The 26,667-nt window shown below is 37.1% G+C and overlaps 1 protein-coding gene across 3 annotated transcripts in view; it reads right to left on the bottom strand.

The window, feature by feature from the left end:
- Positions 1–1,038: 1,038 nt before the first annotated feature.
- The window catches only part of rhbdl3 (rhomboid, veinlet-like 3 (Drosophila)), a 54,694-nt gene continuing 29,065 nt past the window's right edge, over positions 1,039–26,667 (bottom strand). For all 3 annotated transcript variants that reach the window (XM_028017505.1, XM_028017507.1, XM_028017506.1), the window contains 7 exons: positions 21,712–21,870; positions 13,023–13,247; positions 11,914–12,062; positions 10,230–10,342; positions 4,641–4,741; positions 3,968–4,028; positions 1,039–3,238 (listed from right to left, as the gene is read on the bottom strand). In XM_028017505.1, the coding sequence (XP_027873306.1) occupies positions 2,967–3,238; positions 3,968–4,028; positions 4,641–4,741; positions 10,230–10,342; positions 11,914–12,062; positions 13,023–13,247; positions 21,712–21,870 (1,080 nt within the window). In that variant the 3' untranslated portion in view covers positions 1,039–2,966. The remainder of the gene's footprint in view (positions 3,239–3,967; positions 4,029–4,640; positions 4,742–10,229; positions 10,343–11,913; positions 12,063–13,022; positions 13,248–21,711; positions 21,871–26,667) is intronic.

The raw sequence follows: 26,667 nt of genomic DNA on the forward strand, positions 1-26,667 counted from the left end.
AGGGTGGTAAAATAAAATGCCAAGGGAAATATCTACAACAAGAATATGAATACAAAACCCAAGTGATGAAAATAAGCAAATGTAACTAATAACATTTTCTACTTAGCGTCAAAAATATAAATATATGAAAAGAAGCATCCGTTTGTTAGATATCTATGCAAGAAAGGCGTTTCAGATTTATAATTCTGTTTTGTGTTTATTCTGTAAGCTTTCTGATGGTGGAAACGTTAACCATCGAAAAGCTCTTAGAAATTTACCAAAAATACCTTTCATCGTTAGCTCTATCAACTATATTTTCCATAGAATCCCAAACAATAACAGTGGTGGGGGAAGTGAAGAATAAAGAAATTAAATTTAATGTTTACAGATGCTGGTGTAGAAATATAAAAAAATATATTTATAAAAATCAAATAACTTACAAATGTTATTTGATTTTTCTCTCTTTCTTTAATGGGGTTGTAATGGGTGAAGTTTTCTTTAAAGTAATTATGACAGGAAGTGTTGGTCATTTCACCGTAACCGAAGCAGTGCTACGTTTTCACCACCGGATGGCGTCATAACCTTCTTCATTTATCTTAAAAGTCTTCAGCTTCCCCAGTCCTTTGACAATCTTATGTTTTTGAATTCTATTTTTGCATAAGTTTATATACAGTTTTGACTGTTACAAAGTTGAGGTTGAGTGATATGTGTTCTTTCAGCATTATTTGTAATTCAAAATGCATATTTGAATTTAGCAACTCCTGCACTTTGATTTTCGTGGATAAAATTAGCTTTCCCCTTGCTTTTTATACATAACATAGGAATCTTTTAAAAATATACATTTTAAGCATCTGCACAGTATCTGCAGTGTGCTGTTCTTCATACAAATCTGCATTCTTGCACAACTTGGATTCAGCTCCCATCATACTTCAAAAGCCTTCTAGAACACCAGAGCATTTCTACAAGTTTAACTTAACTACTGAATAATGTTTGAAATAATTACACAGAGAAAAAACTGCAACAGTAAACAAATGTCTAAAAGAAAACACTAAAATCATATTTAGATTTGTATAAAACATTTTATTGGACCCCTTTTATGCACATATCAAATCTACAAAATATGCACAACATCAAAATACTATCTGCAGTTTTACTCCTCACTCTGTTTGGTGTAGTAGCCCTTATTATGTACAACCCCAGGCCATCATTAACCTTCATTTAAATAGGATACATACAGAATATATCGAACATATATGATGTCCAAGCAATTACGCAACATACCAGTATCACCACATAAAAAAATCTAACATGTTAAAACATTAATCTGGACTTCATTAGATTAATAGTCATTAAAGCATGTAACATGAGTCTTAAAATACAGTACAGTTAGAGACCTCAAGCTTTGGTCTCTTCCTCCTATTTCAGCTCCAATCAATTAACCAATCAAGTTGAGACAAGAACTAACAGGCAAATATTGATTTTTTTTTTTTTTTTGTCCAGCTGGCTTCTGAACTGAAAATGAAACAACCTAAACTTGAATGACTTGAGGTCAAGGATGTATGTTCAAACGAGAAAATGATTCACTGAGGCTCAACCATGAATGAATAAAGTCATCTTTTGTGTTTTATTTATACTTTTTGCAACAATTACTATAAATGAAGCACTTTGTTAGGAAAGATAAAGAATTTCACTGCATTTATTTGGATGTTCTTCACTAAAGGTTTTTCTCTTACATTTGACAAACTCCTTAGTCACAAAACCTAGCAACACTCGTTAGGGACACACTTCTCGCCAGTGCTTGCAGCAATGTTTTGGCATCAGAAAGATTTAAGTCAGAATGGCACTTCTGTTTGTTTTTTATAAGTACAAACACAGTCCCTGTACACAGAAAGGAGACAAGACTGAGGTTTTTAAAAGCGCTCGACACGGTTGTTTTTATAGGCATGGGCCACTAAGTGTTTCTCCTGGTAAGACAGTTTGAAGTCTGCAAACTGATATCATGACATTTACACAAAGATTTAAAACAAAAATGTATCAGCTTATCTCTGTTTGTTCCAGTTTTTTAATCACTATGAGATTATTAGTCATTTGACTAGCTTAGCTCTGTTTTAGCCATATTTAGGATTTTCTTCTTGTAAAGTTCAACATAGTTAATGTCAAGACTATTGTCAACTGCTGGCGCAGCATAGCCAGTGCAGCTGTTTGAACTGAAATCCCACAAACTGTGAAGATGGAGATTTTTTGCAAAAACAGAAGAAAACAATGTTTCTTAAAAAATAATATCTATTGGTTAGTAGTAGGGGGCCTCATGGACATCAAACTGAAACCATGGCATGTTGGAAAAATTTAGTAGTTTGAGATCCTTATTATACTTAGTCGGCCCATGCCTATATATTGATTCTGAAGGCAATACTTAACAGTAACTCACCCTCTTCAAAACTTAAATTCTTAACCTGTAAAGGTGACTGACGTGTAGCTTAAAGTATCTGTTTTCATTGAAAAGCTAACTGTTGTGCTATGTGATGCACCTGATGCTTGTATGGACAGAGAAACACCAACGTTCTGTAAGAGTAAACACATTTTTTTCACTTAAAGAGGATTACGAGAAACTGTTATGACTCAAAAATGGTGTAACACTGTAAGGTGTTGTCGCTGTAACTCCAACCAAGAGGCAGATGTGCAGAAATACTTTCAGCAGGTGATGTCTTCATGAGAAGGCACCGTTGGATTGAGGAGAAATAGGCAGAAGAGGTAAAAGCAATGCTGTAGTGTTAAATCCGAGGCTTCTTCTTTGCTGATGTTTTATCATTGAGTTCCACAAGCAACCAGCAGACACAGACAAAGCGCAGGAGGAGTTCGGCTTGAATGATAAGGCTAGGGTTAGTGAAACTAGTAGGCTGTGGGACGTCTTAGATCACCGACAGGTGAGACTCTGAACGTGAATGCTGAGGTGATACATCCTGCCAGCTGGCCCCCTGGAAGCAGGTTCATGGTGCCGGGGGTATTCGCACATCGAGCAGGCTGTAGGCAAAAACGTTCCAGAACACAGCACAGAGCACAAACAAGGTGTAAACGCAGAAAAATATCCAAAACAGCGACTGCTCCTGAAGCCGTTGCTCGTAGTTCTGCAGGACCACCACGCCTAGGGTGAGACCCACCAGGACTCCCCCCAGGTGAGCTACAAAGCTGGGGTTGGGGCACGGAGGGAAAGCTGGAGGGTAGAACCGCAGCCACACAGCCCGACCAAACTCTACGCTCACTGTGAACACAGAAAGAGACAAGATGTCAGCATGTGACAATACAAAAAATATGTTTTAAATGAGTCACCCCTATATCTCTTAATATCAGATGGAAGATGCAGTCTCCGTGATTAATCTGGCTCTTTTTTACATCTTTAGGAATCACTTTTAAGTATGGAAAGATGGCAGACAAACATATTCTTGCATAAAGTTCAATCTCAGTCAGATTGGATGGATGGATAGATGTGGTACATTGATGCCTTGTTTCAATTACCAGTCTTGTTAACACAAGGAAGTGTAAACACAAAAACAGAAAAGAAAGAACAAGTAAGGAATGAAGGAACATAGGGAAGAGAAGAAAGACAAAGGGAAGGAAGGACTAAAAATGACACTTAAAAGGAATAATTTCAGGAAACAGAAAGATTTTTCCATACTTTACAATTACCAGACGCAGAAAATACTGAAATAAATTCTGTACTTCTCCATGCTTTTCCAGACTGTATAAGAAATCCGATCATTTAGTTGATCTTCTAAGATTTATAGCGTTTTAAAAATTATGATAAAGTTTGGAAGAGACAGCACAATTTTAGTCATTCAGTAGTTAAAACAGTTCAGTATTGCCTTCAGTATCAATATGCAGGCATCGGTCTCAGGAACAAAGAAGAAGAACAACTGTGGTAAACCCCCCCCCCCCCAAAATAGCATATCAGAGGTGAGCATGGAGGAGAGGCAGATTATTTCCAACTTACTGCAAACCAGGGCCATGGCCATTCGGAATAACTTAAACTGACACTTCATTCCCGACCAGTTCTAGAAAAACAGAACGAAAGAGAGGATTCAAATATTGGGGAAAAAACACATAAAGTGCCAATGGCACTCCTGGAATTCACACACATGCTCACAAATACACATTATGGCATCAAAACAACATTAGTATGTGGCCCTTGTTTTAATTCAGGTCAATTATGAAAATGTTCAAGACACTCTGACCCTCTGTGGTCTTGCTGTAAGAGATAATATGATTTCAGAATGGAGAATAAAGACAAATACCTCCATCCTCACCTTGAAAATGATGAGAGGGACCTGCTGGAATCCATGATGGGCAAAATAAGATACAGAGGTTCACTTTGAGGAACAACAAAAGTGTGTTTGATTACCTATATTAGATGGGTGGGAGTTACAATAAAGGACAGGAGAGTGCATTGATGGGATTTTATTCACACTCTGTCACATAAGCATGTGCACACACCGGCACACTTGTGTGATCTTTGAAGAACAGGGAAAAACTGACAGTGAAGAATGTAAGGTATTTGGAGGTGGAGAAGCACCTGCTGGGGTTTCAAACAGGCTCCTCTCAGGATTAGACGGAATATGAGTGATATCTTCATAGACACACCCATACATGCAAACACAAAAGCTCACCATTACAACATTGGCCAAATGTGCCGAGACAAGGGCGTACACTCCTCCCGACGATCCAACCACCGGAGCCGTCATGTCAGTGACCGACACCGCCAGAGACCCTGCAGTGAAGATGAAGGGCACAAATCTGTCAAAGGGCTTCTGCTAAAATTAGAAATGCTTAAGGATATCCTTTCCTTTTTCTCAAAATGAAAGCAAAATCTTGTATTTAGATGACCTTAAAGAATAATGTTAAGTCAGATGGAGTGAAAAGTACAACTATTAAAGAAAACCTAAGAATTTCTTTACTGTTCACATTGGATTTAGGAAGGAAAGTAGCAAATGCACTTGATTAACTGATGATTACCAGTATGATCTCCTCTATAGGAGCCAGAGCTTTGACAATTTGCTGCTTTGGTGTTTACAGGTGAATAGAAACACAATGGCAATGAGGAAATGCATCAACAAAGATCTAAGAGAAGCAATTGTTGGTTAGATAGGGTCACCCAAATCAAGATGGGGAATGCTCATAGAAATAGCAAAAAAAGCAGTTGAGCTAATATCAAGAATCCACAACCATCAGTTAGCATGTTAAATCATAAGGTTAATGTACAATAATGAAAAGTCTAAATACGTATGTCTTGTTTGAAGAAAGTGTATTCCCTCATAAGATATTGTGGTGGCTGTGACTTGAGGCCTTGCCAGCAATCCTCAATGAACTAAATCTTGAAAGGAAAAAAAATCCTCCAGAAAGTCCAGAAAGTGATAACTGTTGTGGCTAAAACAGGTTTTACAAGCTACCAAATCTTGGCGTGAACTTGAGTTTTTCCCCATGACTTAGTTGACTTTATCCATCAAGATTTGCAAACTTAATTTGTTTGCATCCATCTAAAGGTCTTGCACATCAAATGTCATCTGTTGTTCAAGCTGACATTTTATTAACCTTATTTGTAGACATTGTTGGAAACACCACATATGTTCCTTTGTATCTCTACACATAAAAATATCAAGTGAAAGCAAGTATTTTGCCCTTTTTCACAAAACTGTAGGCGTTGTAATGCCAACCTCAACTCTAGGGTCTCCCAGTTCAGAAAGTCATACTGACAGAAAGTATGACTAACTGAATAATTTGCAAAGCTTTGGCCTCTAGTCTAATGGATATGTCAACATTGAATGGAATGAAGGCAGCTAACTAGGGAATGTAGGCGTACTGTATCCTGACAAACAGAAGCTTTCTCTTACTGCACCAGTGCAAAGTGCAACGTTATGTAGAAAAATAAAAACGAAGAAAAAATAAATTCACACTGGTGCAACTCCTGCAGAGTGCCAGAGTTAAAGAGAGCTGCTGCTTTCCTTCATACCCATTTATAACACACATAAAAGATCCAATCAAGCACTGAAAAGTTACAGTAAACAGAAAAAACTGCAAAGAAAAGAAAAGAAAGAAAAAGCAATTGGGATAATTTATCTTTAACTGTGTTTAGAAGCACATTTTTATTCCGTTTGTAAGTTTTCCTTTTCTGCTTGCCTTGAAATTCTGCACATTACTGAACAAGCATTAGGTCAACACAAAATGGAGCAGAAGAATCAATTGTTGAGTGATGTCACATTTTTCTCTTTTCATCTACGATGCCACACATATTATTAATATTAATATTCTTTAAGTAGCAACCCTGTGTATACACATATTCCCCATTACAACATCCAAAATTAAAACATCCGGTCCTTTTCAAATAAGTGTAACTGGAGGATGTGTCTTGTCAAGTTGCTCTACTGCCAAGCAAAGTGAGCAGGATGATAAGGAAAGAAAAGGTTCTGTCAGAGAACCATAGAAAAGAGTGGGACCCAAGGTCCCATAACAAGTATTAGATAACATTTATATGCCAACTGGTTATTTGGGGAGGACACCAGAAATAAGTCTTTCCTACTATTACAAATGTAAACACTGGTCTATTGGTTGGATGCATCAAAAGTTTGCAGGGGAGTAGCTAAGATGGCATGGAGTGAGAGATTCTTGAAATTGTGCAAACAGGAATGGTCAGAAATGTCTCTCTAGCCACAACCCAAGAAAAAAACTGGAATAATAATAATAAAAGTTCAACAGGATATTTTGTTAAAAACAGCTATTTTATAAAATGGGATTTTCTTCCCCACTGAATAAATGTCCTCAAACTGAAGCTTGACTTTCCTAAAAAAAAAATCATTGTGAGATTATGCTGCTGCAAAGACAGATTAAATTACTTTAAGCCCTTTTTACACAGTGTCTTATAACATGGCATTTTTATCACAGACTGTGAATAAATCTGTCCAGCTCTGTGTGTCACAACATTTAGCTGCATCATTCATTGTATTGTACCTTTTGGCCACATTTCCTGCTGTGTTCCCTTGTTTTTAAGAAGACGAGCACAAAATATTGCTTGCCTATTTAGTTTTTCACTGAGCAAGCAGCTCCGGAAGCAGGAAGTTGGAGTTTATATTTCATAGGTCAATGTTACCTGACCTCCTCCTTTCAATGACTTCAAATAGGTAACTAGTGTAAGTTTCATATTTTACCCCTTTTCTTATTTGTATCTTGAGACTTTGGCTAACTTCCAGATGAGCCAGGATACTGTATGTTAAGCTAATGTGATGTTTGAGTAATTAAGCCAGTGGTTCCCAAAGATTTTCTGGGCCCCCCCATGGATTACAATTAGGGATACTCCAAGTTATATATATATAAATATATATATATATATATATATATATATATATATATATTGTCTACATTATTTTAAAAGATATCGAAAAGAAGTTGATATTAACATTATTCAAATCCACCACTGCGTTTCTCTCTAAATAAATTGTACAGCAGTACTCCTAGTGATCAAAATCCACTGCTAGGTTTTATTCAGCCAGAGTTTTACAAATCCAGCCTTCATCAGAGCCTCCTCAGTGCCCACAGTAGCTGACTCTTTGGCTTTGTGTGAATACATAATTACAAGGACAGGCAGCTGTGTTCACACCGGCAGTCCCAAAGAGAACATATTGAGATTTTATATTCATGTCTACTACTTCCAGGATGATGTCAGAGTGTGAATTGTGTGTAAAAGGTCAGTGACCTTTCTCTAGATCATTACTTGATCTCTGAACCAAACTTTGACCTCTTGTAGGTACCAGCTGAGCCCAATTTTATTTACAAACGGATTGAGGCTAAACTACTTTGCTTTATTTACAAACAGTTTATAGTTTAAAATCATGGCTTTCATAAGTTTAACAATGAAGCAAATATATTTTATGAAGTTGAAAAATGAAACTAATGAATCAGCAAAGTTACAATGACGATCTCTGTCGTATAAGAAATAATTAACACCCATTCAATTTACTTTTATGTCATTTTATGATATTTTATTTGTTTGGAAGACACAAACTAGTGTATGGTTGTGCATGTTTATTTTGTTTTACAAATAATAATATATATAAAAAAAAGTGGCATGTATTTCATCTCAGCTTCCTTTAATATGATACCGCTAAATAAAATCCAGAGCAAGCAATGTCTTCAGAAGTTATATATTTGTTGTGTAATTAAATCTCAAATATCTCAGAAGTATTTTTTAGAGAGCACAAAAGAACAAACAGCATCATGAAGACAAAGGAACAGACCAAACAGGTCAGGAACAAGGTTAACCTCAAAGTTAGGTTATAAAATAAGAAAAGGAAGAAAAAAAGGCTGAAAAGCATGTGAGACAGGGTGCAAGTTCATCTTCTAGCAGGACCACAATTGAAAAACTAAAGCTAGACCTATAGTGCAATGGCTTAGATAAAAGCATATGTATGAATTTGACTGGCCTAGTCATAGTAAATCAAATTAAGAATCTGAGACAAAACCTAAAAATTGCTCTTCATCCAGTCTGGCTGACCACAAACAAATATTTCTATTAAACACCTACAACAAGAGGATGATAAGAATGGTTTTACTCTGTATTGAAAAAGGGGTTTAATTACAAAGGTACACCACACTGTTCAGATTTTCATTTGTAAAAAAAAAAACAAAAAAAACCCTTTGAAACCTATTTAGTCTTCTCTTCTCACACCACAAGTATTCATTATTTTGAGTTTTCCTGTCACAAAAATATTACATGAAGTATAATAAAATTTGAGGGAAGCAAGAAAAGTTTTAATTTTGTTGTTCTGTTTTTCTTTTTTGAAGACAAATCCTACAATGTCAGAAAAAAGTGTAAGAAGTACTTAGAAAAATTAGAGTCTTTTTTACCTGCTTGCCTTTCAGAGCCTCCATAAAACCCCATTTATTCAAAGTTATGAAAGTGTCAACATTACACTAATTTAGTGAAACTCCATCTACCTTCCTGAGGTGCCATGAACAGAACAGCCTAATTATGTAACATCAATACACATTTCGCTCTACCTCCTGTGTGTTTAAATGAAACTGCAATTATCAAACTCCTAAGAATATTAATACTATATGAAACAAAGAGTTGGAAGCAGAGTTTGATAAAAATAAGCAGTCACATACATTTTTACATACAGTATAAATATTTATTTAGAGAGCACAATGATGTGCAAATTTCCACTTGTTGTGAAATTGTGCATTTCTGGCAGAACTTTACTGCCAATTACCCAAACCGTCCGATGTGACACTAACCCTAACAGTGCAGCCAACTCGACCACTCTGTGCATCTGCTCTTCTGTTGGTGGTCAATATCTAATTAAAACAGCAGACATGTCTGTGTGTGTGTTTTAGTGTGTGCATTGACGATGTGTGATTTATAGTTCAGTTTCCTCCTCATTTTAAGAGTGAGGTTAAAACTAAAGGTCACCTCGGCTGGTATCCCGAGGGTCTGTGTCGGTGACCCTTCAGGACGCCACACATACAAATAGATTCATGGAGAAACACAGAAATACAAACACAGAATAAGTAATGAGTGTTTCAATGTGAGCTCTTTGCAAAAATCTGTTCTTTCCTCTTTTAACACACAGCTCAGCAGGATCTGAGGACTTAGTCATTACAGATTCGGTAAATGTAAACAGAACACACACACACTCAGCGATCTTTTAAGTCAGCTGAATGGAGAAGGAAAGTGAAATGCTTCCGTCTGAGGTTTACAGGGAAGTAGAAGTGGGGTGTTGACATTTTGTTTTCAAAAGCTGCATCGACTTTTTCTTTCATATCGGATACACTTGACTTTGATTATTTTCCAACTCTCGTACACTTCCTCTCATCTTCCATATTTAATATCATGGCCTCTCTCTTCCGAGCCTTTCTGATTTATTACCACAAAAAATTGTCTCTCCTCTCTTTCTTCCCTCTGATTATATTTTATTATTACTGAGAGTGTTTCTTTGACTGAATTTCATCTTTTTGTTGTCCCCTGTCATAAATGAATATTGCGGGCCTCTTGATGGGGGACTGAAAACCCCCTACATCTCATCACGTCTGCTGGGAAGACAGACAAAACCATCTGTCCTCAAGTCACACAAGAACAGACTTCTTGTCGACTAGTATGTACACATGGCTGATTCTAATATGTTGTGAAAATGCATTAACATAGACAACAAGCAGATGACGTAACAGGAAAGTGTGTTCAGGATGAAGATTAGCGCTATTGGCCCCACCTGCCAGCGCACCACACACGTAGATCAGTCCGATCCTCAGGGCACCATGGACCATTTCAAGAGGCACTCCCACCAGCAGCTGCATGGCCATGTTCAGGCTCAGATGTTCAATCCTGTAATGCACATACACACGCGCACACATTAATAGCAGTTATCAAGCCACTGTTAAAAAATAATTATCTAGGCAAGTTGCTGTTGCAGAATTACAGGCCAATCTCCAATCTTCCAAACTTTCAGTCTGGTTTTCATGTTAAACACAGTACTAAAATTACCCTCATCAATGACATATTATTGTGGGGTACCTCAAGGTTCCATCCTGGGACCCCTCTCATTTAATATCCATGTGAAATAATCTAGGATTATAACAAGATTAATTACCATAACTACACAGATTATGCACAACTCTACATTACAATGTCACCAGGTGACCACTAACCCATTCCAGTGATGAGTATGTGCATAAAACAAATCAATCTGTGCCATAACTCTTTCTTCATAACTCTTTCTTAGTGATCAGCCCCGAAATCTGGGTGTAGTGATAGACTCTGACCTGAACCTTCAGAGACACATAGAGACAATTACAAAGTCAGCCTTCTACTATCTGAAGAACATTTCCAGGATCTTGTTAGCTTCTAAATCACTGAATAGGTTAGCACCAAAATGCATAAAAATCTGTTGTCGTATAAACCTTCCAGACCCACTCTAGTTAGCCTGGAAGTTTGAAATTTTCTATTTATTTTTAGTTTGAATAGACAATAGATGCCAGTCTTTAAACATTGAAAACTTTGCATTTGCCTTATAACAAACTTGTCTTGATTTGCTCTATTAAAATGAGAAATTGTCAATCATTGTATTTTGTAAGTACAAAATAGGAAGAAATAAATTTAAAATAACCTGTAAAAATCACAGATCATCACATCTTTCTTTTCTATTCAGCAATTTTAAGCTTGTCTGTTCACCACTGTCACCCCAGCTACCATCTATCCCCAGTAAATTACCATTTTATTATCTCTCTTTATGGCTAAGACTATGTTACCCCTAGGAGTAATTAAATCTGGATGGCCATAGTTGAGCTGATGAAAACCACTATCCACTCCCCACAGATTTATCTGATTATTGCATTATGAATTATTAGTTTTCATGGTAGCACTATCAAAGTGTAAACACATTAGACCAATAAAACCACAAAGATAATCCCTTCTCTGTTACCATGACACTAGCTGTAGTAAAAGAGGATCTTACCCTTGTTCTTGATTTGATTTTAATTTCTCACATGTTGACAATTACCAACTGCATCTCAGCTTTGCCCAATTACATTTTGTTCTCTTTTTAAAAAAAAAAAAAAACACACACAAAAAAACAAACTTCAGTTTTGGAGATTGAATTTTTCACCAATAACATTTCATATGACTCAGTTTCTTAAATATACAACAGATACATGTCAGATCAAATGTTTAGGCACCCATAACCACTGGTGCAAGTAGAAAAGAAATGTGTGCTAATGTGTGCTCATGAAGGCTGACATCCCAACCAGATACATAAATTTGATATTTTATCTAGTTATTGATAACACATAAAATGTTTCATGTGTTTATCAGAGTATAATATGCTGTATATCAGCAGTACATCATCACAAATAGATGTCATGTTGTAATATTTTACAATGTTACCGGATTAGACTTACCCAGTATGCATAAAGACGTAGCTGAAGTACCTCCAGGCTTGGGCTCGGAGCTGGGGATGGTAGGGTAGGGGGCTTTTTAGGAAGGACGGACTGGATACCTGCAGGACCAAACGATCCAACTGGATTCCATAATACATGAACACTGCAACCTAACAGAGCACAGGGAAACAAAGGGGATCAAAGTCATAAATATCGTAAGCATAAATAGGAAAACAGAAAATAGAATAGCTTTTTGTGGTATTTTAAGACACCATTGTCTCATGTCTTATGCAGCTCCTTAAGGTTTTTCTTAAGCATTGCCCTATATTTACCACCTTCCATCTTCCCATTGAGTGGCTTCTCTGCTTTCAGATTAGGAAATATACTGTATCCCCCACAGCATTATACTTACGTCTCTTTGTTTGGGGCTTGTGTGTTCATTGTGATTGGGACTGTAAGTTATGCCTCCATAGACCAAGTCAAAAAGTTCAGTTTTGGTTAAATTTGAAAGAACACATCCTTCCACATGTTTCCTACGACCCTGCATGGCTAGTTGCAATTTGTAAACAAGACTTTTTGAGGTTTTATTTTACCCAATTTTTGCTACTTTTGAAAAGAGTCAGATTTGAGATGCGCATGACTAATAGAGTCCCGTCAAAAACTATGTTCACACCCAAGTCATGGATCGTTGAGGATACAATGGGCCTTTTGCACCATATTGCTCAATGAAATCTTCAAAATTTCAGATTTGCAGTAAAGTTTTGCTTTGCTCAAAAAAATTCACAAGAAAAACACATTAACTTTACATTAAATCCTAAAAGTATTCATAACCCTGATAGACTTAGATTAACAAGAAAGAAGAAGTTTATTGTATACAGGAAATGAGAGCGAGATTAAAAGAGAACAAAGTGTCTAAATGAAGGATAAATCTTAATATTTATTTGATTTAAACAAATAAAATTAAAAATCTTCTTGTAATTGCTGAAGAGCTTTTTCAATTTTTCTGCTGGTATTTCCAAAATGTTAATATTACTTTCAGTCAACTGAAACATTTGTAAAATTAAAGAAATCTGCATCTGGCCAAGGTCTGAATCATATTGGGCGGTTTAGTTCCTTCTTAGCCAATTTACCTCTGCGATGGTGATAGCCAGGATGAACCATGGAGGGGGGCAGTATGTGTAGCTGTCAAAGTACCACTTGCGGTCAACCTCGCGGGGCAACGTTTCATAGGCAACATGGCGAACCAGCCGCTGGGACAGCCCCAAGCCCACCTCATCTCTGAGACTGCAGCCCTTCAGCTGCCTGCTGCCCTGAAGAATGGCCCTCCGGAAACTGTTGGAGCGCTTGTTGCTCATCTGCCCAAGAGAAACAAGAGAAGTAGAGAGGATTAGGAGATTGTTGGAAAGGGCAGAGAGGTTAATGAGATGTTAAAGATTAGAGAGGCTTATTATTAAGATACTTTAAGTGACGTCATCGGACATTATTATCACATAAGCTGCGCTATTACCCAGTCACCAGTATACCCACTATTTCATTGTGTTTCTGAACTCATCATATTGATTTGTGTGGCAACGTATCACTCTGAAGCTGTATAATTCACTTTAAAAACATTGATCACAGCAATGTATTCATTAATCTTTCAAACGTTCACATTTTATGTTACCTAATACATTAGTGTGCTAAAGCATGTGTGCTAACACCACTCCCACATGAATGTGTTTCTCTTTTGTGGCTCCAGCCACGTCAAGGGCTTGGTTTTGTTTGACTTATTTCAGTTTCCTGATATATTACAGACTAAACCTATAATATACAGGTTCTCTGTTGTGGTATTCAGTAAAGGTGTTAGAGATGAACTATTTATAAGCTGAAGTATCGAGATGATTTACTATAGGATGGACTGTAGCGGGAAGCAAATAATTAGAGCTAGCTGGCAGGATGTGGTGCAAACATATTATAGTCCTAACAACAAATGCAATCTACTAGAACTAGAGCTACTATTTATATTGGACTTGATACTGATGTCATTCTTGGATTCAACATTTGACTGAAAAAATTTACTTAAAGCATGTAGTGGCTTTATAAATTATGTTACAAATATTTAGATCACAGTGAAACTACATAATTCACAGCAGTAGATATTTTATATTCATTTTTTTTCACAGACAAAAAACATGCGGGTATTTACAAATTTGAAACTGATGAAGCAGTATTAAGATTTTTTGTTTGTAAAATTAAATTAAGTTTGTCAGAGTCATAAACAGATGTAACCCCACTGAAGAATAAGTTCACAGTTAGAAAAAAAAAATTTTTCCATGAGAGGTCCAGCAGCTCAAATTATTATCCCATATTCAAATATTTTAAATACATTCTTTAACCTGTTTTAATCCACTTGTTTTCAGAAATCCCACAATAAAATACTGCTGTTGTACAGTCTTGTCATTGATGTAAAATAAGAATATGCCATGCATTAATGCCAACAAAGAACAACCTGATCAAACTGGTCAGCCATTTTGCAACACATTTCTAACACCTGAAGGCTTTTCATTACTAAAAACCATCGTAAAATAATTCAAGGAATTAAAGAGAAAAAGATTAAGCGGAGTTCAGAGAGATCTGTGTCAGGTTTTATAAACACTTTTATCCCAGAGGACTTTGAAATGCTTTTCAGTCAAACAGCAAAATTACACATAATCCAAATGTACCTTCCAGGTAACCGCATTAAATCTGCTTCCTTTCTGCTCACAATAAGTCAGCAACAGAGCAACAGGCAGGATATTATGCTGAGAATATTAAGCAGGATTTCAGCTGTCAGTGTGGGAGGCTGGCTGTATTTATGGTCAGGACCTCGAGCCTTGCTAACAATGACTATTCACAATAAATCAATCGTCACATTGATTGAAAGAACACAATGTGGCAAGAGCCAAGAGAGAAGCTAACTTTTTAAACAATTGAAGAAAAGTACAAATGAATATAAGAGCAAAGAGAAATAATAATGGTCATAACACTGATCTCCATATGGTCCTCAATTATGTTTTCAATTGATCCATAATAATCCATAACCCTGCTCCGGCAACTTTAGATTTATGTGTCTTAAAACTTGGACAACATGTGCTTCAAAATATGATTTCAACAAAACAGGAAACTATTTCTGTTTGACTTGCGCTTTATGTAGAAGAGGACAACTTTATTCACACCCGTTGCACGTTGTGAGAGTCTTTAGGAGAATTTAATGTCCTACATTAGTCCAAATAGTCCACGCTGTAAAGCCTCGTAGTTATCCTGAGTTATTTGGAACAGCTGTATTCACCAGATTCACAGGTGACAAACAGCAGCTCTTAGTGTGTGGTAAGGCAAGGCTATAGGACAGGGCTACAAGGGCATATTTACATGTCTTTAAGTTCCAAAGTGTTGTTTAAACAATACAAGATGTTCCACATTGTGAGAAATCTCAGAGAATGTGGTAGGAAGTAAAAAGTAACACCTTGACTAATAAAGGAAATGGTGCGAAAGGTGAAAAAGAATCGAAGGCTAACCACTGAGGCAGAATGGGAGCCATGCTGCAGGAAACATCTCCAGGCAGACAATACAACAGACTCTGCATATTGCCGGACTGCTTTTCTGTCAGATTGCCCCAGGGCAGAGCTGGCCATCATCAGCCTCTGAATGTGTACATGAATGGCAATGACTAATTTGATTGTAAAGTGTCCTAATAAAGCGATTTTTAAGTGTGATGTCATTTAATAAGGGACACAAAAGCCAGCATGGCTGCTGCAAAATCTCATTCATGCAAAAATAAGAAGATGATTTCAGTTTTGTTCGTTTAACAGTTTTTAAATTAATCAGACTTCAACGGGAGAAAGAAGCCTGGATGGTTAACTCGGCAGAAGAAAATGAAGGACCAAATGTATTTGATGGAAATGCTTTGATTCATTGAGATTATGACAACGTATTACCACCTTCTCTGCACTTGCAAGAGCGTCTTTGGATCTTCTACCAGAAACTTTGCTGCTTCGTGTTCAGAACAGATGAAGCCATGATGCTGGTATGCTGATTTCTAACAGAACCAGCCCTTATAGGTGTTGATTTGACTGCAGATATGCTTTGGATTATGGTACAGTTTCAGTTTTGTTGTGTCCTTAATATAAAATAGTAGTAATATTAAGTAAAAATTGACTGGAATGCCACCATATACCCTAAAATAGAGATTATACATCACATGTCTTCAGATAGATGTTAATCCTGCATATTTTTTACGGAGGTTCGTTAAAAAATGAGCACCAGCCTTTTTAAGGTAGAAAAGGAAGTCAATTCTGAAATGTTAAAGACAAACTGATTAGGCTTCAGCAGATAAAAGGAAGGATTAACAGGCCACAGCAGTGCTGCTTATTGTTATTCATTTGAGGTTTGAATCTAAGTGCTGTTAAAGTTCTTGAAGAGAAACCTAAAATTTTGACTAACAGAAATCTGCACGAGTCAGCATTGTGCATTAGCGTATTAATGTGTTCTCAAAGTTTGGTATTTTTATCACTATTGTGGTGTTCTTTACTAAAGTCAGACAATGAGAATCAATTGGTCCCATTTCCTCCTCATTGCTTCTGCTCTTGTCTAAATGAGTGCTTCTTTTTTAACTTTATTCTGTTCAGTTCATGTCAGTGAATGTGCATAACATTTATCTTTGAAAACATATGTTAAAAAAGGCTTTTCAATTAGAAAATACAGTAAAATTACAGGTAGTTAAGTTGGCAAATTGTTCTTCAAACACGGCTTGGGTCTTTGGAGGGCAAATATTCAGAAAAATCCAATTATTTTTGTCTTAATAACAGATTCAGAAAACTGTGGGAAAATGATTACAGGTTACCATGGCCACTTCTCGACCACACAAAGGCAAGTGCACACACAGACCGCCCCCTGGCAGCTTGGTTGCATAAAGACAGTCAGTTCATCTGGTGACGTGATTGTAATTCCTCTCCTTTTTTTACAAGACACAAAAGAAAGAATGGCATTCTGTGTGTTGACCCAGTGCCAAGAGGAGAAGGGACAGACGAGGCGAAGACAAATGGGTATACATCCAGCAGGGGACAACTTCATCGTTTGATCAACACAAAACACATTGTAGGAGACAGAGACATCTGTGAGAAAAAACAGGAGCAGAAATAGACTAAGAACGGAGAAAATAACTGTTTAAAGAGAAAGTAGAGCAAGGCGAGAAATAAATAAAAAGGATAAGGAAGTTTTTTGAGCTTAATCAAGGTGAAAGGTATGAAATACAGTCCATGCAGCATTTACAGTATGAGTTATCCCAGCATTTAAAGGTTAAGGGTCAGGGTCATGTGAACATTTGAAGTCAAATTAGTGATCTCAAAAGCAGAAATATTGCTGACATTACATCTTTGCTCAGGTTACAGTTTAAAGATAGAACCTCATATGTAGACAACTAAATAAATATCACACAGACTTTGAACAAATTGGCAAAAGACAAAGATATTATCAAAACTAACAAATAGTTCACCCTGTATAAAAGACTAACGGTCTGTTTCTTTTTTTATTATTTGTTTTGCTGTTTTACTATAAATCATAATTTCAAATTTCCTTTTTCTGTGCACTACATGTGACTCTTGCTTTGAATAGAGAATTCTGTAGCACGTTGCAGAAAACGGATAATTCAGGAAAAGACTTTCTATAATATAAAAAAAGAGTGGTCCTGAACCCAATCTTTGGGAAAAATCTTTGAATGTACAGATCTGCCAAACTGAACTTTTTGCAATGCTTCCTTAACAATGCTTTAATTGTACTGTTATTTCAAAACTTAGACAGAAATGTATTGAAGTTATCACCAACAGAAAGGAAACATCATTTTTTTCATTCCCAATAAAATCAAAAACTTTGAGAAGAACAGAGAGCTGTTGGAGTTATAATTGGTTAGGTCAACAAACAAGCAAAAATCAAAAGAAAAAGTGCACAAAGCTGTGTATGAACACTAAATATTACATAGATTAAATATTTAGAGGATAATCAGAAGATATTTATAAAAACTATCCAAGTTAATTATAAAGTATATAAAAAAAGAAACAGCAGTCAGTAGTTAGTGAGTTTATCATTTCCAGCTATAATTCAAAAGGTTTTCTAGTTTTTATCCCAATATCAAGGAAGGATTTAAGTCTTTACCTCAAGTTTCAACACAATATTTTAATCCAGTTAACAAATATGCAACGTGAATATGTGTGGTTGTTGTTACCAATAGTTTCTGTGCAATTCTGAGAGAAATCCCCCTTTTATATGCATGCAGAGTCTTGCCAAAAACAAATAGTGGATATTTCTTTGGAGCAAGCAAACCTCTTGCTCTCAGTAGCTGTGATCTGTAGTAGTGGGTGTTAGTTGAAATCTTTCACCCACAGATGGATAGCCTTGCTGTTCTGCGCCACAAACACAAGCCCTAATGAATCACTGTGCTCATGGGCTGAAACCAGGAAATAACTCAGGAGTATAGATCAGCATAAACTTAGAGCCTGTCCAGCTTCTGTCAGCAAGCATAAGTCAAGTTTAAACATTATTTTACAACACAGTAAATGCTCAACAAACTCATTCTTGCAAAATTAGTCCTACACATTTTAACATTTTGTCACCACTACAAACTTCAGTGTATTTTCAAACTTTATGTGATGGTTCAAAACAAAGAAGTGTTTAATTGTGAAATAAAAGGAAAATGATAGTTTTTACATGTTTTCCAAATACAAGTCTGAAAATGCCTTTTGCTTCATTTAAAGCTGCAAGTGTTTGAGGAAGGTCCTTTATTTTTCTGCAATGATATTTCTGCCCTCTATTTAACTCCGTCCATTTTCCCTCCTTTGTTGACAACACCCTGAGGGACCTAAGCTCCTGCATTTTGCATTTACTCATGCTGATGTCTGATATTAACACTTGTTTAATGATCTGAAACATAGTAAAAACAGAATTATGTTCTTATTATTGCTCTCCTGAAGAGCCAAGATGTTCACATTTTTTGTTACTGAACAAAATCACTTCTAGTGACTAACATGACATTATGTTTTGCAATAGCAAATGGTGATGTACGGCCCAAATGCAAGCAGGACATAGGCAGAATTGTAGTAAATGTTGAGTTTAACAGAGTTAAACAGGCAAAGTCACAGGACACAAGGAAACAATAGGAAAGGTGGGCAATAAGTGAACAGAACATGTCAGGCAGGTGGGTCTGGCAAAGCTAATCTGAGCGGTATTTAAGCCAAGGCAGTGATTACGGTAAAGCATCAAATGATCTACTAACATGTCAAACTAAACACAATAACTTTAAACAAAAATAAAAGACTGGAGACATTTAACAGAACACTGAGGTAACATAAGAATACCTGAAAACTTAAAGACAACATTTGCAGTAACCAAAATGTGCAACAGGATACAATATACTGTCCCGTTTCAAAAATATGTGTAACCATCCTTAGGAAAAAAACAAAAACACACAGACTAAAAGCGTAGGTACTAGGGGAAATGTAAAGCTATTATGGACTAGTTTCTTCCCTTGCCAGTCTACGCAAAGGCAATACTTCAGTGTGATGGATGACGCAAAGTTAAACATGAGAAGACAAATAGGCAAGACAAAAGAGGCGACAAGCAAAAGAAAAGAAAGACAAACTGAAAAGGTATGCCAAGGAAAAAACAAAGACAGAGGCAAAGGTAAAGAGTGTATAAGGAGAGAGGGAATAGGGACCAGTAATTTAAATGCTGCCAGTGACGCAGCAGCAAGGAGGCAATTACTGACAATCACACTGATGGAAAAGCTGCTGTGCAAAGAAGAAATAGCGTGCCAAATAAACCCCTCACAGTCTGTCTCCTGGCCCCCATGCATTATACCTCAAACCCCTTCTAACCACTTTTTACCTGCCGACCACCTTTACATTAGTAGCAATAAAAATGTACAAGTGACCAGCCGCTGGCAGTAAAGATGGAGAATTGTTTCCCTTTAAGAAGTTTACATTTTCACTTCAGCTTCTCAGAGAGTATGTGATTTTATGGCATTATGTCATCCACTCGTTTAGGTCCTCATGAAATATTTTCAGATCAACATAATGTTAAACATTTTCGTGAAATAAAATATAAAGGATCACATAAATTTTTTCCTTTTTTCCCAACATGTCCTGACCAGCAGTGTAGCAATCAGAATTATTATTGTGTCTGCCAAGGAGAAGGCCAGCGGATTTTGAAGTATATATGAATTTAAACAGCCGCAAACCAATCAAGACGTACGTACAGTAGTTGTCCACATAAACTGTCTGACCGAGCAATGACAAAACTGCTAAAAGCATCACGGTTTGACCAGGATGTTCTTGCAGAAATGGTTTTCCAAAAATTTGTAAAAATGCGAGAAATCATCTAAATTACCAGATTGGATAAAATGTAGTGCAGTACCACAGAAAGCACACAAAACAATAAGTGTCAACTCCCTGTTGATGTCTGCACACACACACAAGTGGTAAACTTATTCATATTTATGTACACAGAAATCAAATTATTCTCTACAAAGTATTGATTAATCATTTTTTTTCCACTTCACAATTATGCACTACTTTGTGTTATACATCACATAAAATCCCAATTACATCCATCAGAGTTTGTGGTTGACTTTCAGGTACAACCTGCTCTACTGTGCATGTTTCCATCTGAAAGTCGGCTGGTTGCTTTGAACAACAGAAATCAGCTTATTTAATGTAACACAAAATGTCTTTTCCATAGTTTATATGCTTACAAAGAAAGATTTCACAATTCCTGTGCTCTTATGGAGACTTTGAAGAAAAATAAAGCATGTTCAATAATGAAAACCTTCCTGTCCCACCCATAGCTCACTGTAACCATCAGACTCCCACATGACCTTAGCTGGAAAGAGCAAAACAAAAACTCCTTTTGACATTTTCCCCAGATTCCTGCAGGCTTCATTCCTCACCCACTGTATCAGGCAATAAACTGACTTAAAGAACACGGGGAGAGGCAGACAATAAATTCCTTGCAGTTTTTAGCAGAAAGGCACGGCCCCACCCAATCCCTCAATAATCCAGTAGTTATTGGTTTCCACGAGAGGAATCTCGCTCCAAGAGCACTCCACACTGTCCTGGGTTCAGCTTCCTGCATGAAAGTGCAGCCTGACCGAGCAGGTAAGCCCAGATGGAGGTACTTGAGTGAAATGTAGGACTATAAGCAGCAGGCTGTGGTTTGAAGGTGAAACTGCAAGTGGGGCAAGGTGAGAGTTAAAAAGGGAGTTTGTGACCTGAGTGAGTGTTATTTTCTGTCGGGAAGAAAACTCCACTCTGTGGCCGAGGTGATCTTGAAATATGGATTTTGAGGATCAGTGTAAGTGTAGGATGCAGAGCACATTAGCTGTAAGGTCAAGTCCAAATCCAACTATCTTTAATGTATGCAGGGACATGAACAGTGCTGTGAAACATGATGTGTTCTGATTAATCTGATTTTGCTGTTTTTCTCACACTTGCATGTTTAGGATCATTTAGAAAGTGTCTCAATCAGAAGTAGGGCTGAAACAATTAATCATGATGAATTGATTACCATAATAATATTCAACTAATTTAATTAAGACAGAGTGTCTTTTTTTATCCAATTAATCATTTAATTGACAGAATAATCAGTGGAACAATCGATTACTAAAATAATTGTAAACCCCAGCCCTAGACAGACAGTTCTCAAATTATTATCCGTTTATAAATGTTAAAACAACTATTCCAACCAGTCCAGCTCTATGTAAAATAGGGCCTTGCTAACCATATTTTCTTTTCAATAGTTCTACAAACTTCTCACCAAGTTGACAAAGTCCTGGTAGCAGATTTTTCCATCAGAGTTGCCATCAGTGAGAGCCAGCAACACTTCCAGTTTGTGGGGATCAAGTTCAGAGCCGTGCGTCGCCAGCAGGTCCCTGAAGCGCTCTGTGCTGATGAAGCCTGAATTCTCCGGGTCGTACTGCAGAGGAAGACAGAGGTGAGGCCAAATGATTAAAGCTGCGAAAGATGTTAAGATGAAACACAGACACTATCAGCTGCCTGCCAGATGCTAACTCTCCTGCACCAAAAACTTGTTTTGTTTGTTTGTTTGTTTGTTTTGGTGGGATGGAGGCTCTAACATTGAAATATTTCACTTCATCAAAGTAATTTTAATATTGCATAAAGATAACATGAGTAAATACAGTTGGAAAAACAATTTTCAAATGATTGTCATTCATTAAAAGAGAAAAAACAGAAAAAGTGATCATGAATTAACTGTAGTTAAACTAGGATTAAGTGACCTACAGATATAGTAAATATTTTGACTAGAACATCTCTGATGGCTGAAACATCTATAAAAAAACAAAACAATTCTCTCACCTATAGAGACTCAAAAATAGCACAAAACAAAAAAGGTATTGAATCTTGAAAGGGTTACAAAGCCATTTTTAGGTTTTTTGGGATGCCATTGAGCCAAAGTGATAACAATAATTCACAACTGCAGCAGTTCTACTAATTTTAGCCGTTCACCCAAGATAACTCCAAGTGTACATCAATGATTCATCCAGGAGGTCACAAAACAACACAGAATCATAACAAAACAGATTTCTAAAGATATACAGCCTGCTAGTGTAAGGATTTTCCAACAAACTTTTGACTTTTCAAACTCAGAAATGTCCAAGTCGTTTCTAGAAAATTTCTGAGATTAATCTCAAAATTTGGTTTTCTCAAGACCTGGGTGAATTGTCATAATTGATAATTGAAGAAAATTGTGCAAGATAATGTCCAGCCATCAGCACAGGACCTGTTAGAACCCAATCACACTTTAGGTTTGCAGCAGGACAATGATCCAGAACACAGTAGCAAGGCCACCTGAATAATTAAAAAACCTTCTGGAGTGGCCAAGCCAAATCTGGACTTCCTATGACTTTAAACACAATGATTGAACTGAAAACCGTCTAAAGTTGTTTAACTAAAATACTTCGGTAAATAAGAGTAAGGTCAATATTCCTCTGCTGTAATATTAATGACTCATAGTTATTGCAAACTCTTGAAATAAGTTGTTGCTGCTATGGTGCATGAAGTTTTTGGGATTGTACTTATGTAAACATGATTTCTTGGTTTTAAATTTGCAATACAAAATCTCAGAAACTTGTTTCTGCGTTGTCACAATGAGGTATTTCTGTGTAGAATTTTGAGGAAAGCAATTCATTTAATACAATTTGGAATAAGGAAGTAATGTAACAACATGTTGAAAAAGTGAAGTGCTGTGAATACATTCCAGATGCACTGTACATTAAATACATTTCCACAAATTTTCAAATAGGTTTAGAAACCAAGGACGCATGAGCAGATGCCCACAAAGAGAAAATTATACTCAAAGCATTGATCATAAAACAATCCCACAAGCTCACTAAAATAATAATTCTACCAACACGCAAATATTTTACATGCTGCATCTGTGCCACTGCATCTTTATGAAACATGCAATATTCAAAGCTTCTCATACACATATCAAGGGGGTTGTGTGTGCAAGCGAAATGAAAGAGAAAAGTATCAATCCACCAGCTGTGCTGCTGATTGTCAGTCCTATCAGAGCATCAAGTTCCCAAATTTTCCAGGTCTCATAGTTGTTCAAAAATGTTCCCAGTGGACTCAGGATCAGCTAATGGTTTGTAAAATCCGCTGAGGTGGATTGGGGCGACAGTGGCTCAGGAGGTAGGAGTTGGTTTCGAACCACCGATCTGTCCACATCTTCACCTGCCTTGCCTGCAGGTGATGCTCAGAGGATCTGCTATGGCAGCCTTACATCTGTAGGTCCTTCTAGTTCTCTGGACTATAAAGGCCACTACAAGTGCAGGCCATTTTATGCCAATTTAAGTTTTTTTAAATGACCAAGAACCTATTTCACTCTTTCACACACCCCATGAGATGTTGCTCCTAATAAAAATAGATAATGCGCATTCTTGAAGAAAGTTTAGAAAGAAATAGTATAATTGTTATTCTTAGTTCCTAAAGAGAAATCAGAATCAGTGAAAATTTGTATCAACAGGTCAAAAGCCAAAGCATTACACAAGTCACTCAAAAAGATTGAGCCAAACTAGCACACACGTAAAATAAGAAATTTGAAATTTTTCAGTAGCTTTTCACATAGTCCAAAAAAATAAGGAATTGTCATTACTTATACATATAGGTCTTCATGTATTTATCTCTTAGTAACTCATCTTACACATAAAACACAAACTCTTCTCAACACTTAAAACAAAGAACCAACCTTTTCCTCCAGCAGATCAGGTAATTTCTGCCAAACAGATTTTGTCATGATGAAACCACATCACTAGCTACAGTGAGAGACAGCCAGTATGTTCAGTGAGTGTCTCATTGTTTGTCCCAGACTGTGCGGCCTTATTTCTCTGCAGGACTAAGGGATTACAGTCCAATCTAAGACCCACACCACGCAGCTCCCATCCCCTCCCCTCCCCTCCCTTGTCACTCACCACCCAACAACACATCACACCCCCTCACCCAACTTCATCTCTCACTTTCTCCCTCAACTTTCTCTGCACTGCAAACATGTGAGGTCCCTGATTGGAAAAAGATTTCAGCAAACGATCCTGTTATCTCTCTCCATGACACTCAGATGCAGACAACCATCCGTTATCCCCCCACCAAAAACCACACACACGCAAACACATCCCTCGCCCCACTTTGCCACACCACAGGCTTTATAGCTGAATGAACAATCCTTGAAGTCAACAGGCTGGCTGCTGGGGGGGGGAGCTGAAGTGGGTCGTCGCACAATAGGCCTCTGAAGGCAATTTCATGCAAGCATTACCCAGTCCCTTCTCTAAAGCCAGTTATTATTTCCCTTGCACGCAGGTCATCATTGTGTGGTGCACAGACGCATACTCTCAACCCATGATCACTTAGACTTCTTCATTAGCTTAGAATTAAAACTGACTCCTTAAAGATTAAACAGCATTCACAATCAAGCTGAGGGGATCTCAATTAAAGTTTAGATTAAAATAATATTATATGTTGTGTTACTAATTTTATAGTTTAAAGTTGACATATTTGTATGGATAGGTTGCACGCTGGCGCAGTTGGTAGCACTGTTGCTTTGCGTCAAGAAGGTTCTGGGTTCGAATCCCAGTCTGGTGTTTTTCAGCATGGAGTTTGCATGTTCTGCATGCACGGGTTCTGTCTGGGTAAGTCGGCTTCCTTCCACTGTTCAAATGTTGGATTAATTCAACAAAAGGGACAAAGGACAGAAGGTGATTTGTGTTGACTATGCAACTTGTGTGACTGTCTTTTGGGTACAAAATGTCATGGCTGCATAGTTGACACAAATTACCTCCTATCCTCTGCCTCCTTTGTTACTGTCTGGTTAATAATGTTAGGATATGCGAACTTTAATGAACATTTTCAGTTTAAGTTGTTTTAAATTGTCTAAGTCAGCTAAAAAGATGAGTATGTCCTACTAACTAGTTAACTTCCACCACTGGGAATTTATTTTCAACAACCTCAAAGTGATTTCACAGAACTTCAAATAAAAAAAAAATCCAAACTAACCATTAAATTGTTTATTTTTTCCTGTATTACATGTTTAGCAGGGTTTAACTACACCTACTGTTTAACCAGAGAAAAAAATTATTTGTTCCTTCCAACTGACTTTATCAGAGCATCAAAACACCTTCTTAAAACATTTTCTGCTGTGCTAATAAAAAAAAAAGAATCTCAATCAAAAATTGCAAATATTTCAGTGTTATAAAACCCTTTCACTCATTATATAATATCTAATCATTATTGCAGGCCAATCAATTTTTTAAGATATTGTTATTGTTCAATAAATAATGCTAGGATAACAAAAAAATTACAACATGCTGTGCATGCTGTCCCAAGAACTTTTATGCAGTATGTCTTCAAAAAGCTGAAGGGAAGTGATGAAAAACCCTTAAGATTGAAATAAGCATTCACACACACATACACAGATCCTGACACAGACGTTAACATCTCAAAACATTAACATGCAGTGATATTAAGGGCTTCCAAACAGGCTGTCAGTGCTGAAGAGAACAACAGCAGAAGGAGGAATAAAGATATACAGCGAGGTTACATTGCATGGAGACGGAGCATGGGGGTGGGAGGTTACAGACTGGTAACAATGCAGGGCTTTTTCTCTTCAGCCTCATTTTCATAAAGCTGAATATTATGGAAGAAGAGGGAGGGCAGATTGCGAGGGTCAGGGAGATTTTTCAGAGAGTTTACATTTGCAAAGAGAGCCTGGAGAAATGCAGCAGCCCCGACGCACACTGGGGAATATGCTAAAAAAACAACTTCACGGAAAATGAAGTCTGGGATCATATCAGGTGCATGACTATACTAACAGTATGTGCTCTTACACTGCATTGGGTGTAGTTATAGGACTGAGCATATTAAGCTGTTATATCAATTAAACCTTAAGACAAAGAGACAGGCTTGACAGGAGGTCATTAAAAACAACTTGATTAAGTTCACCACAGAGTGTCAGACCAGTCTGACTCCAGGATCTCATTGACCTGGAGTGATACGGGTCACCATCCAGGTCCAACTCTGCTGCAGTGAGCTGCACTAAGGAGCAGAAGGGAGATGGTCAGAGCAAAATGGGAGTTTAGACCCATGTGAGAAAATATGAATTAAAGGATACAGCGACTATACAACACAGCACGACTGTTATCAAGGCAAGATACAAGTGCAACAACTAGCAAAACAAAATAACTTTTTGGAAGGCGTGCCT

Source organism: Xiphophorus couchianus, chromosome 5 (assembly GCF_001444195.1).
Source record: "Xiphophorus couchianus chromosome 5, X_couchianus-1.0, whole genome shotgun sequence".
Lineage (NCBI taxonomy): Eukaryota > Metazoa > Chordata > Actinopteri > Cyprinodontiformes > Poeciliidae > Xiphophorus > Xiphophorus couchianus.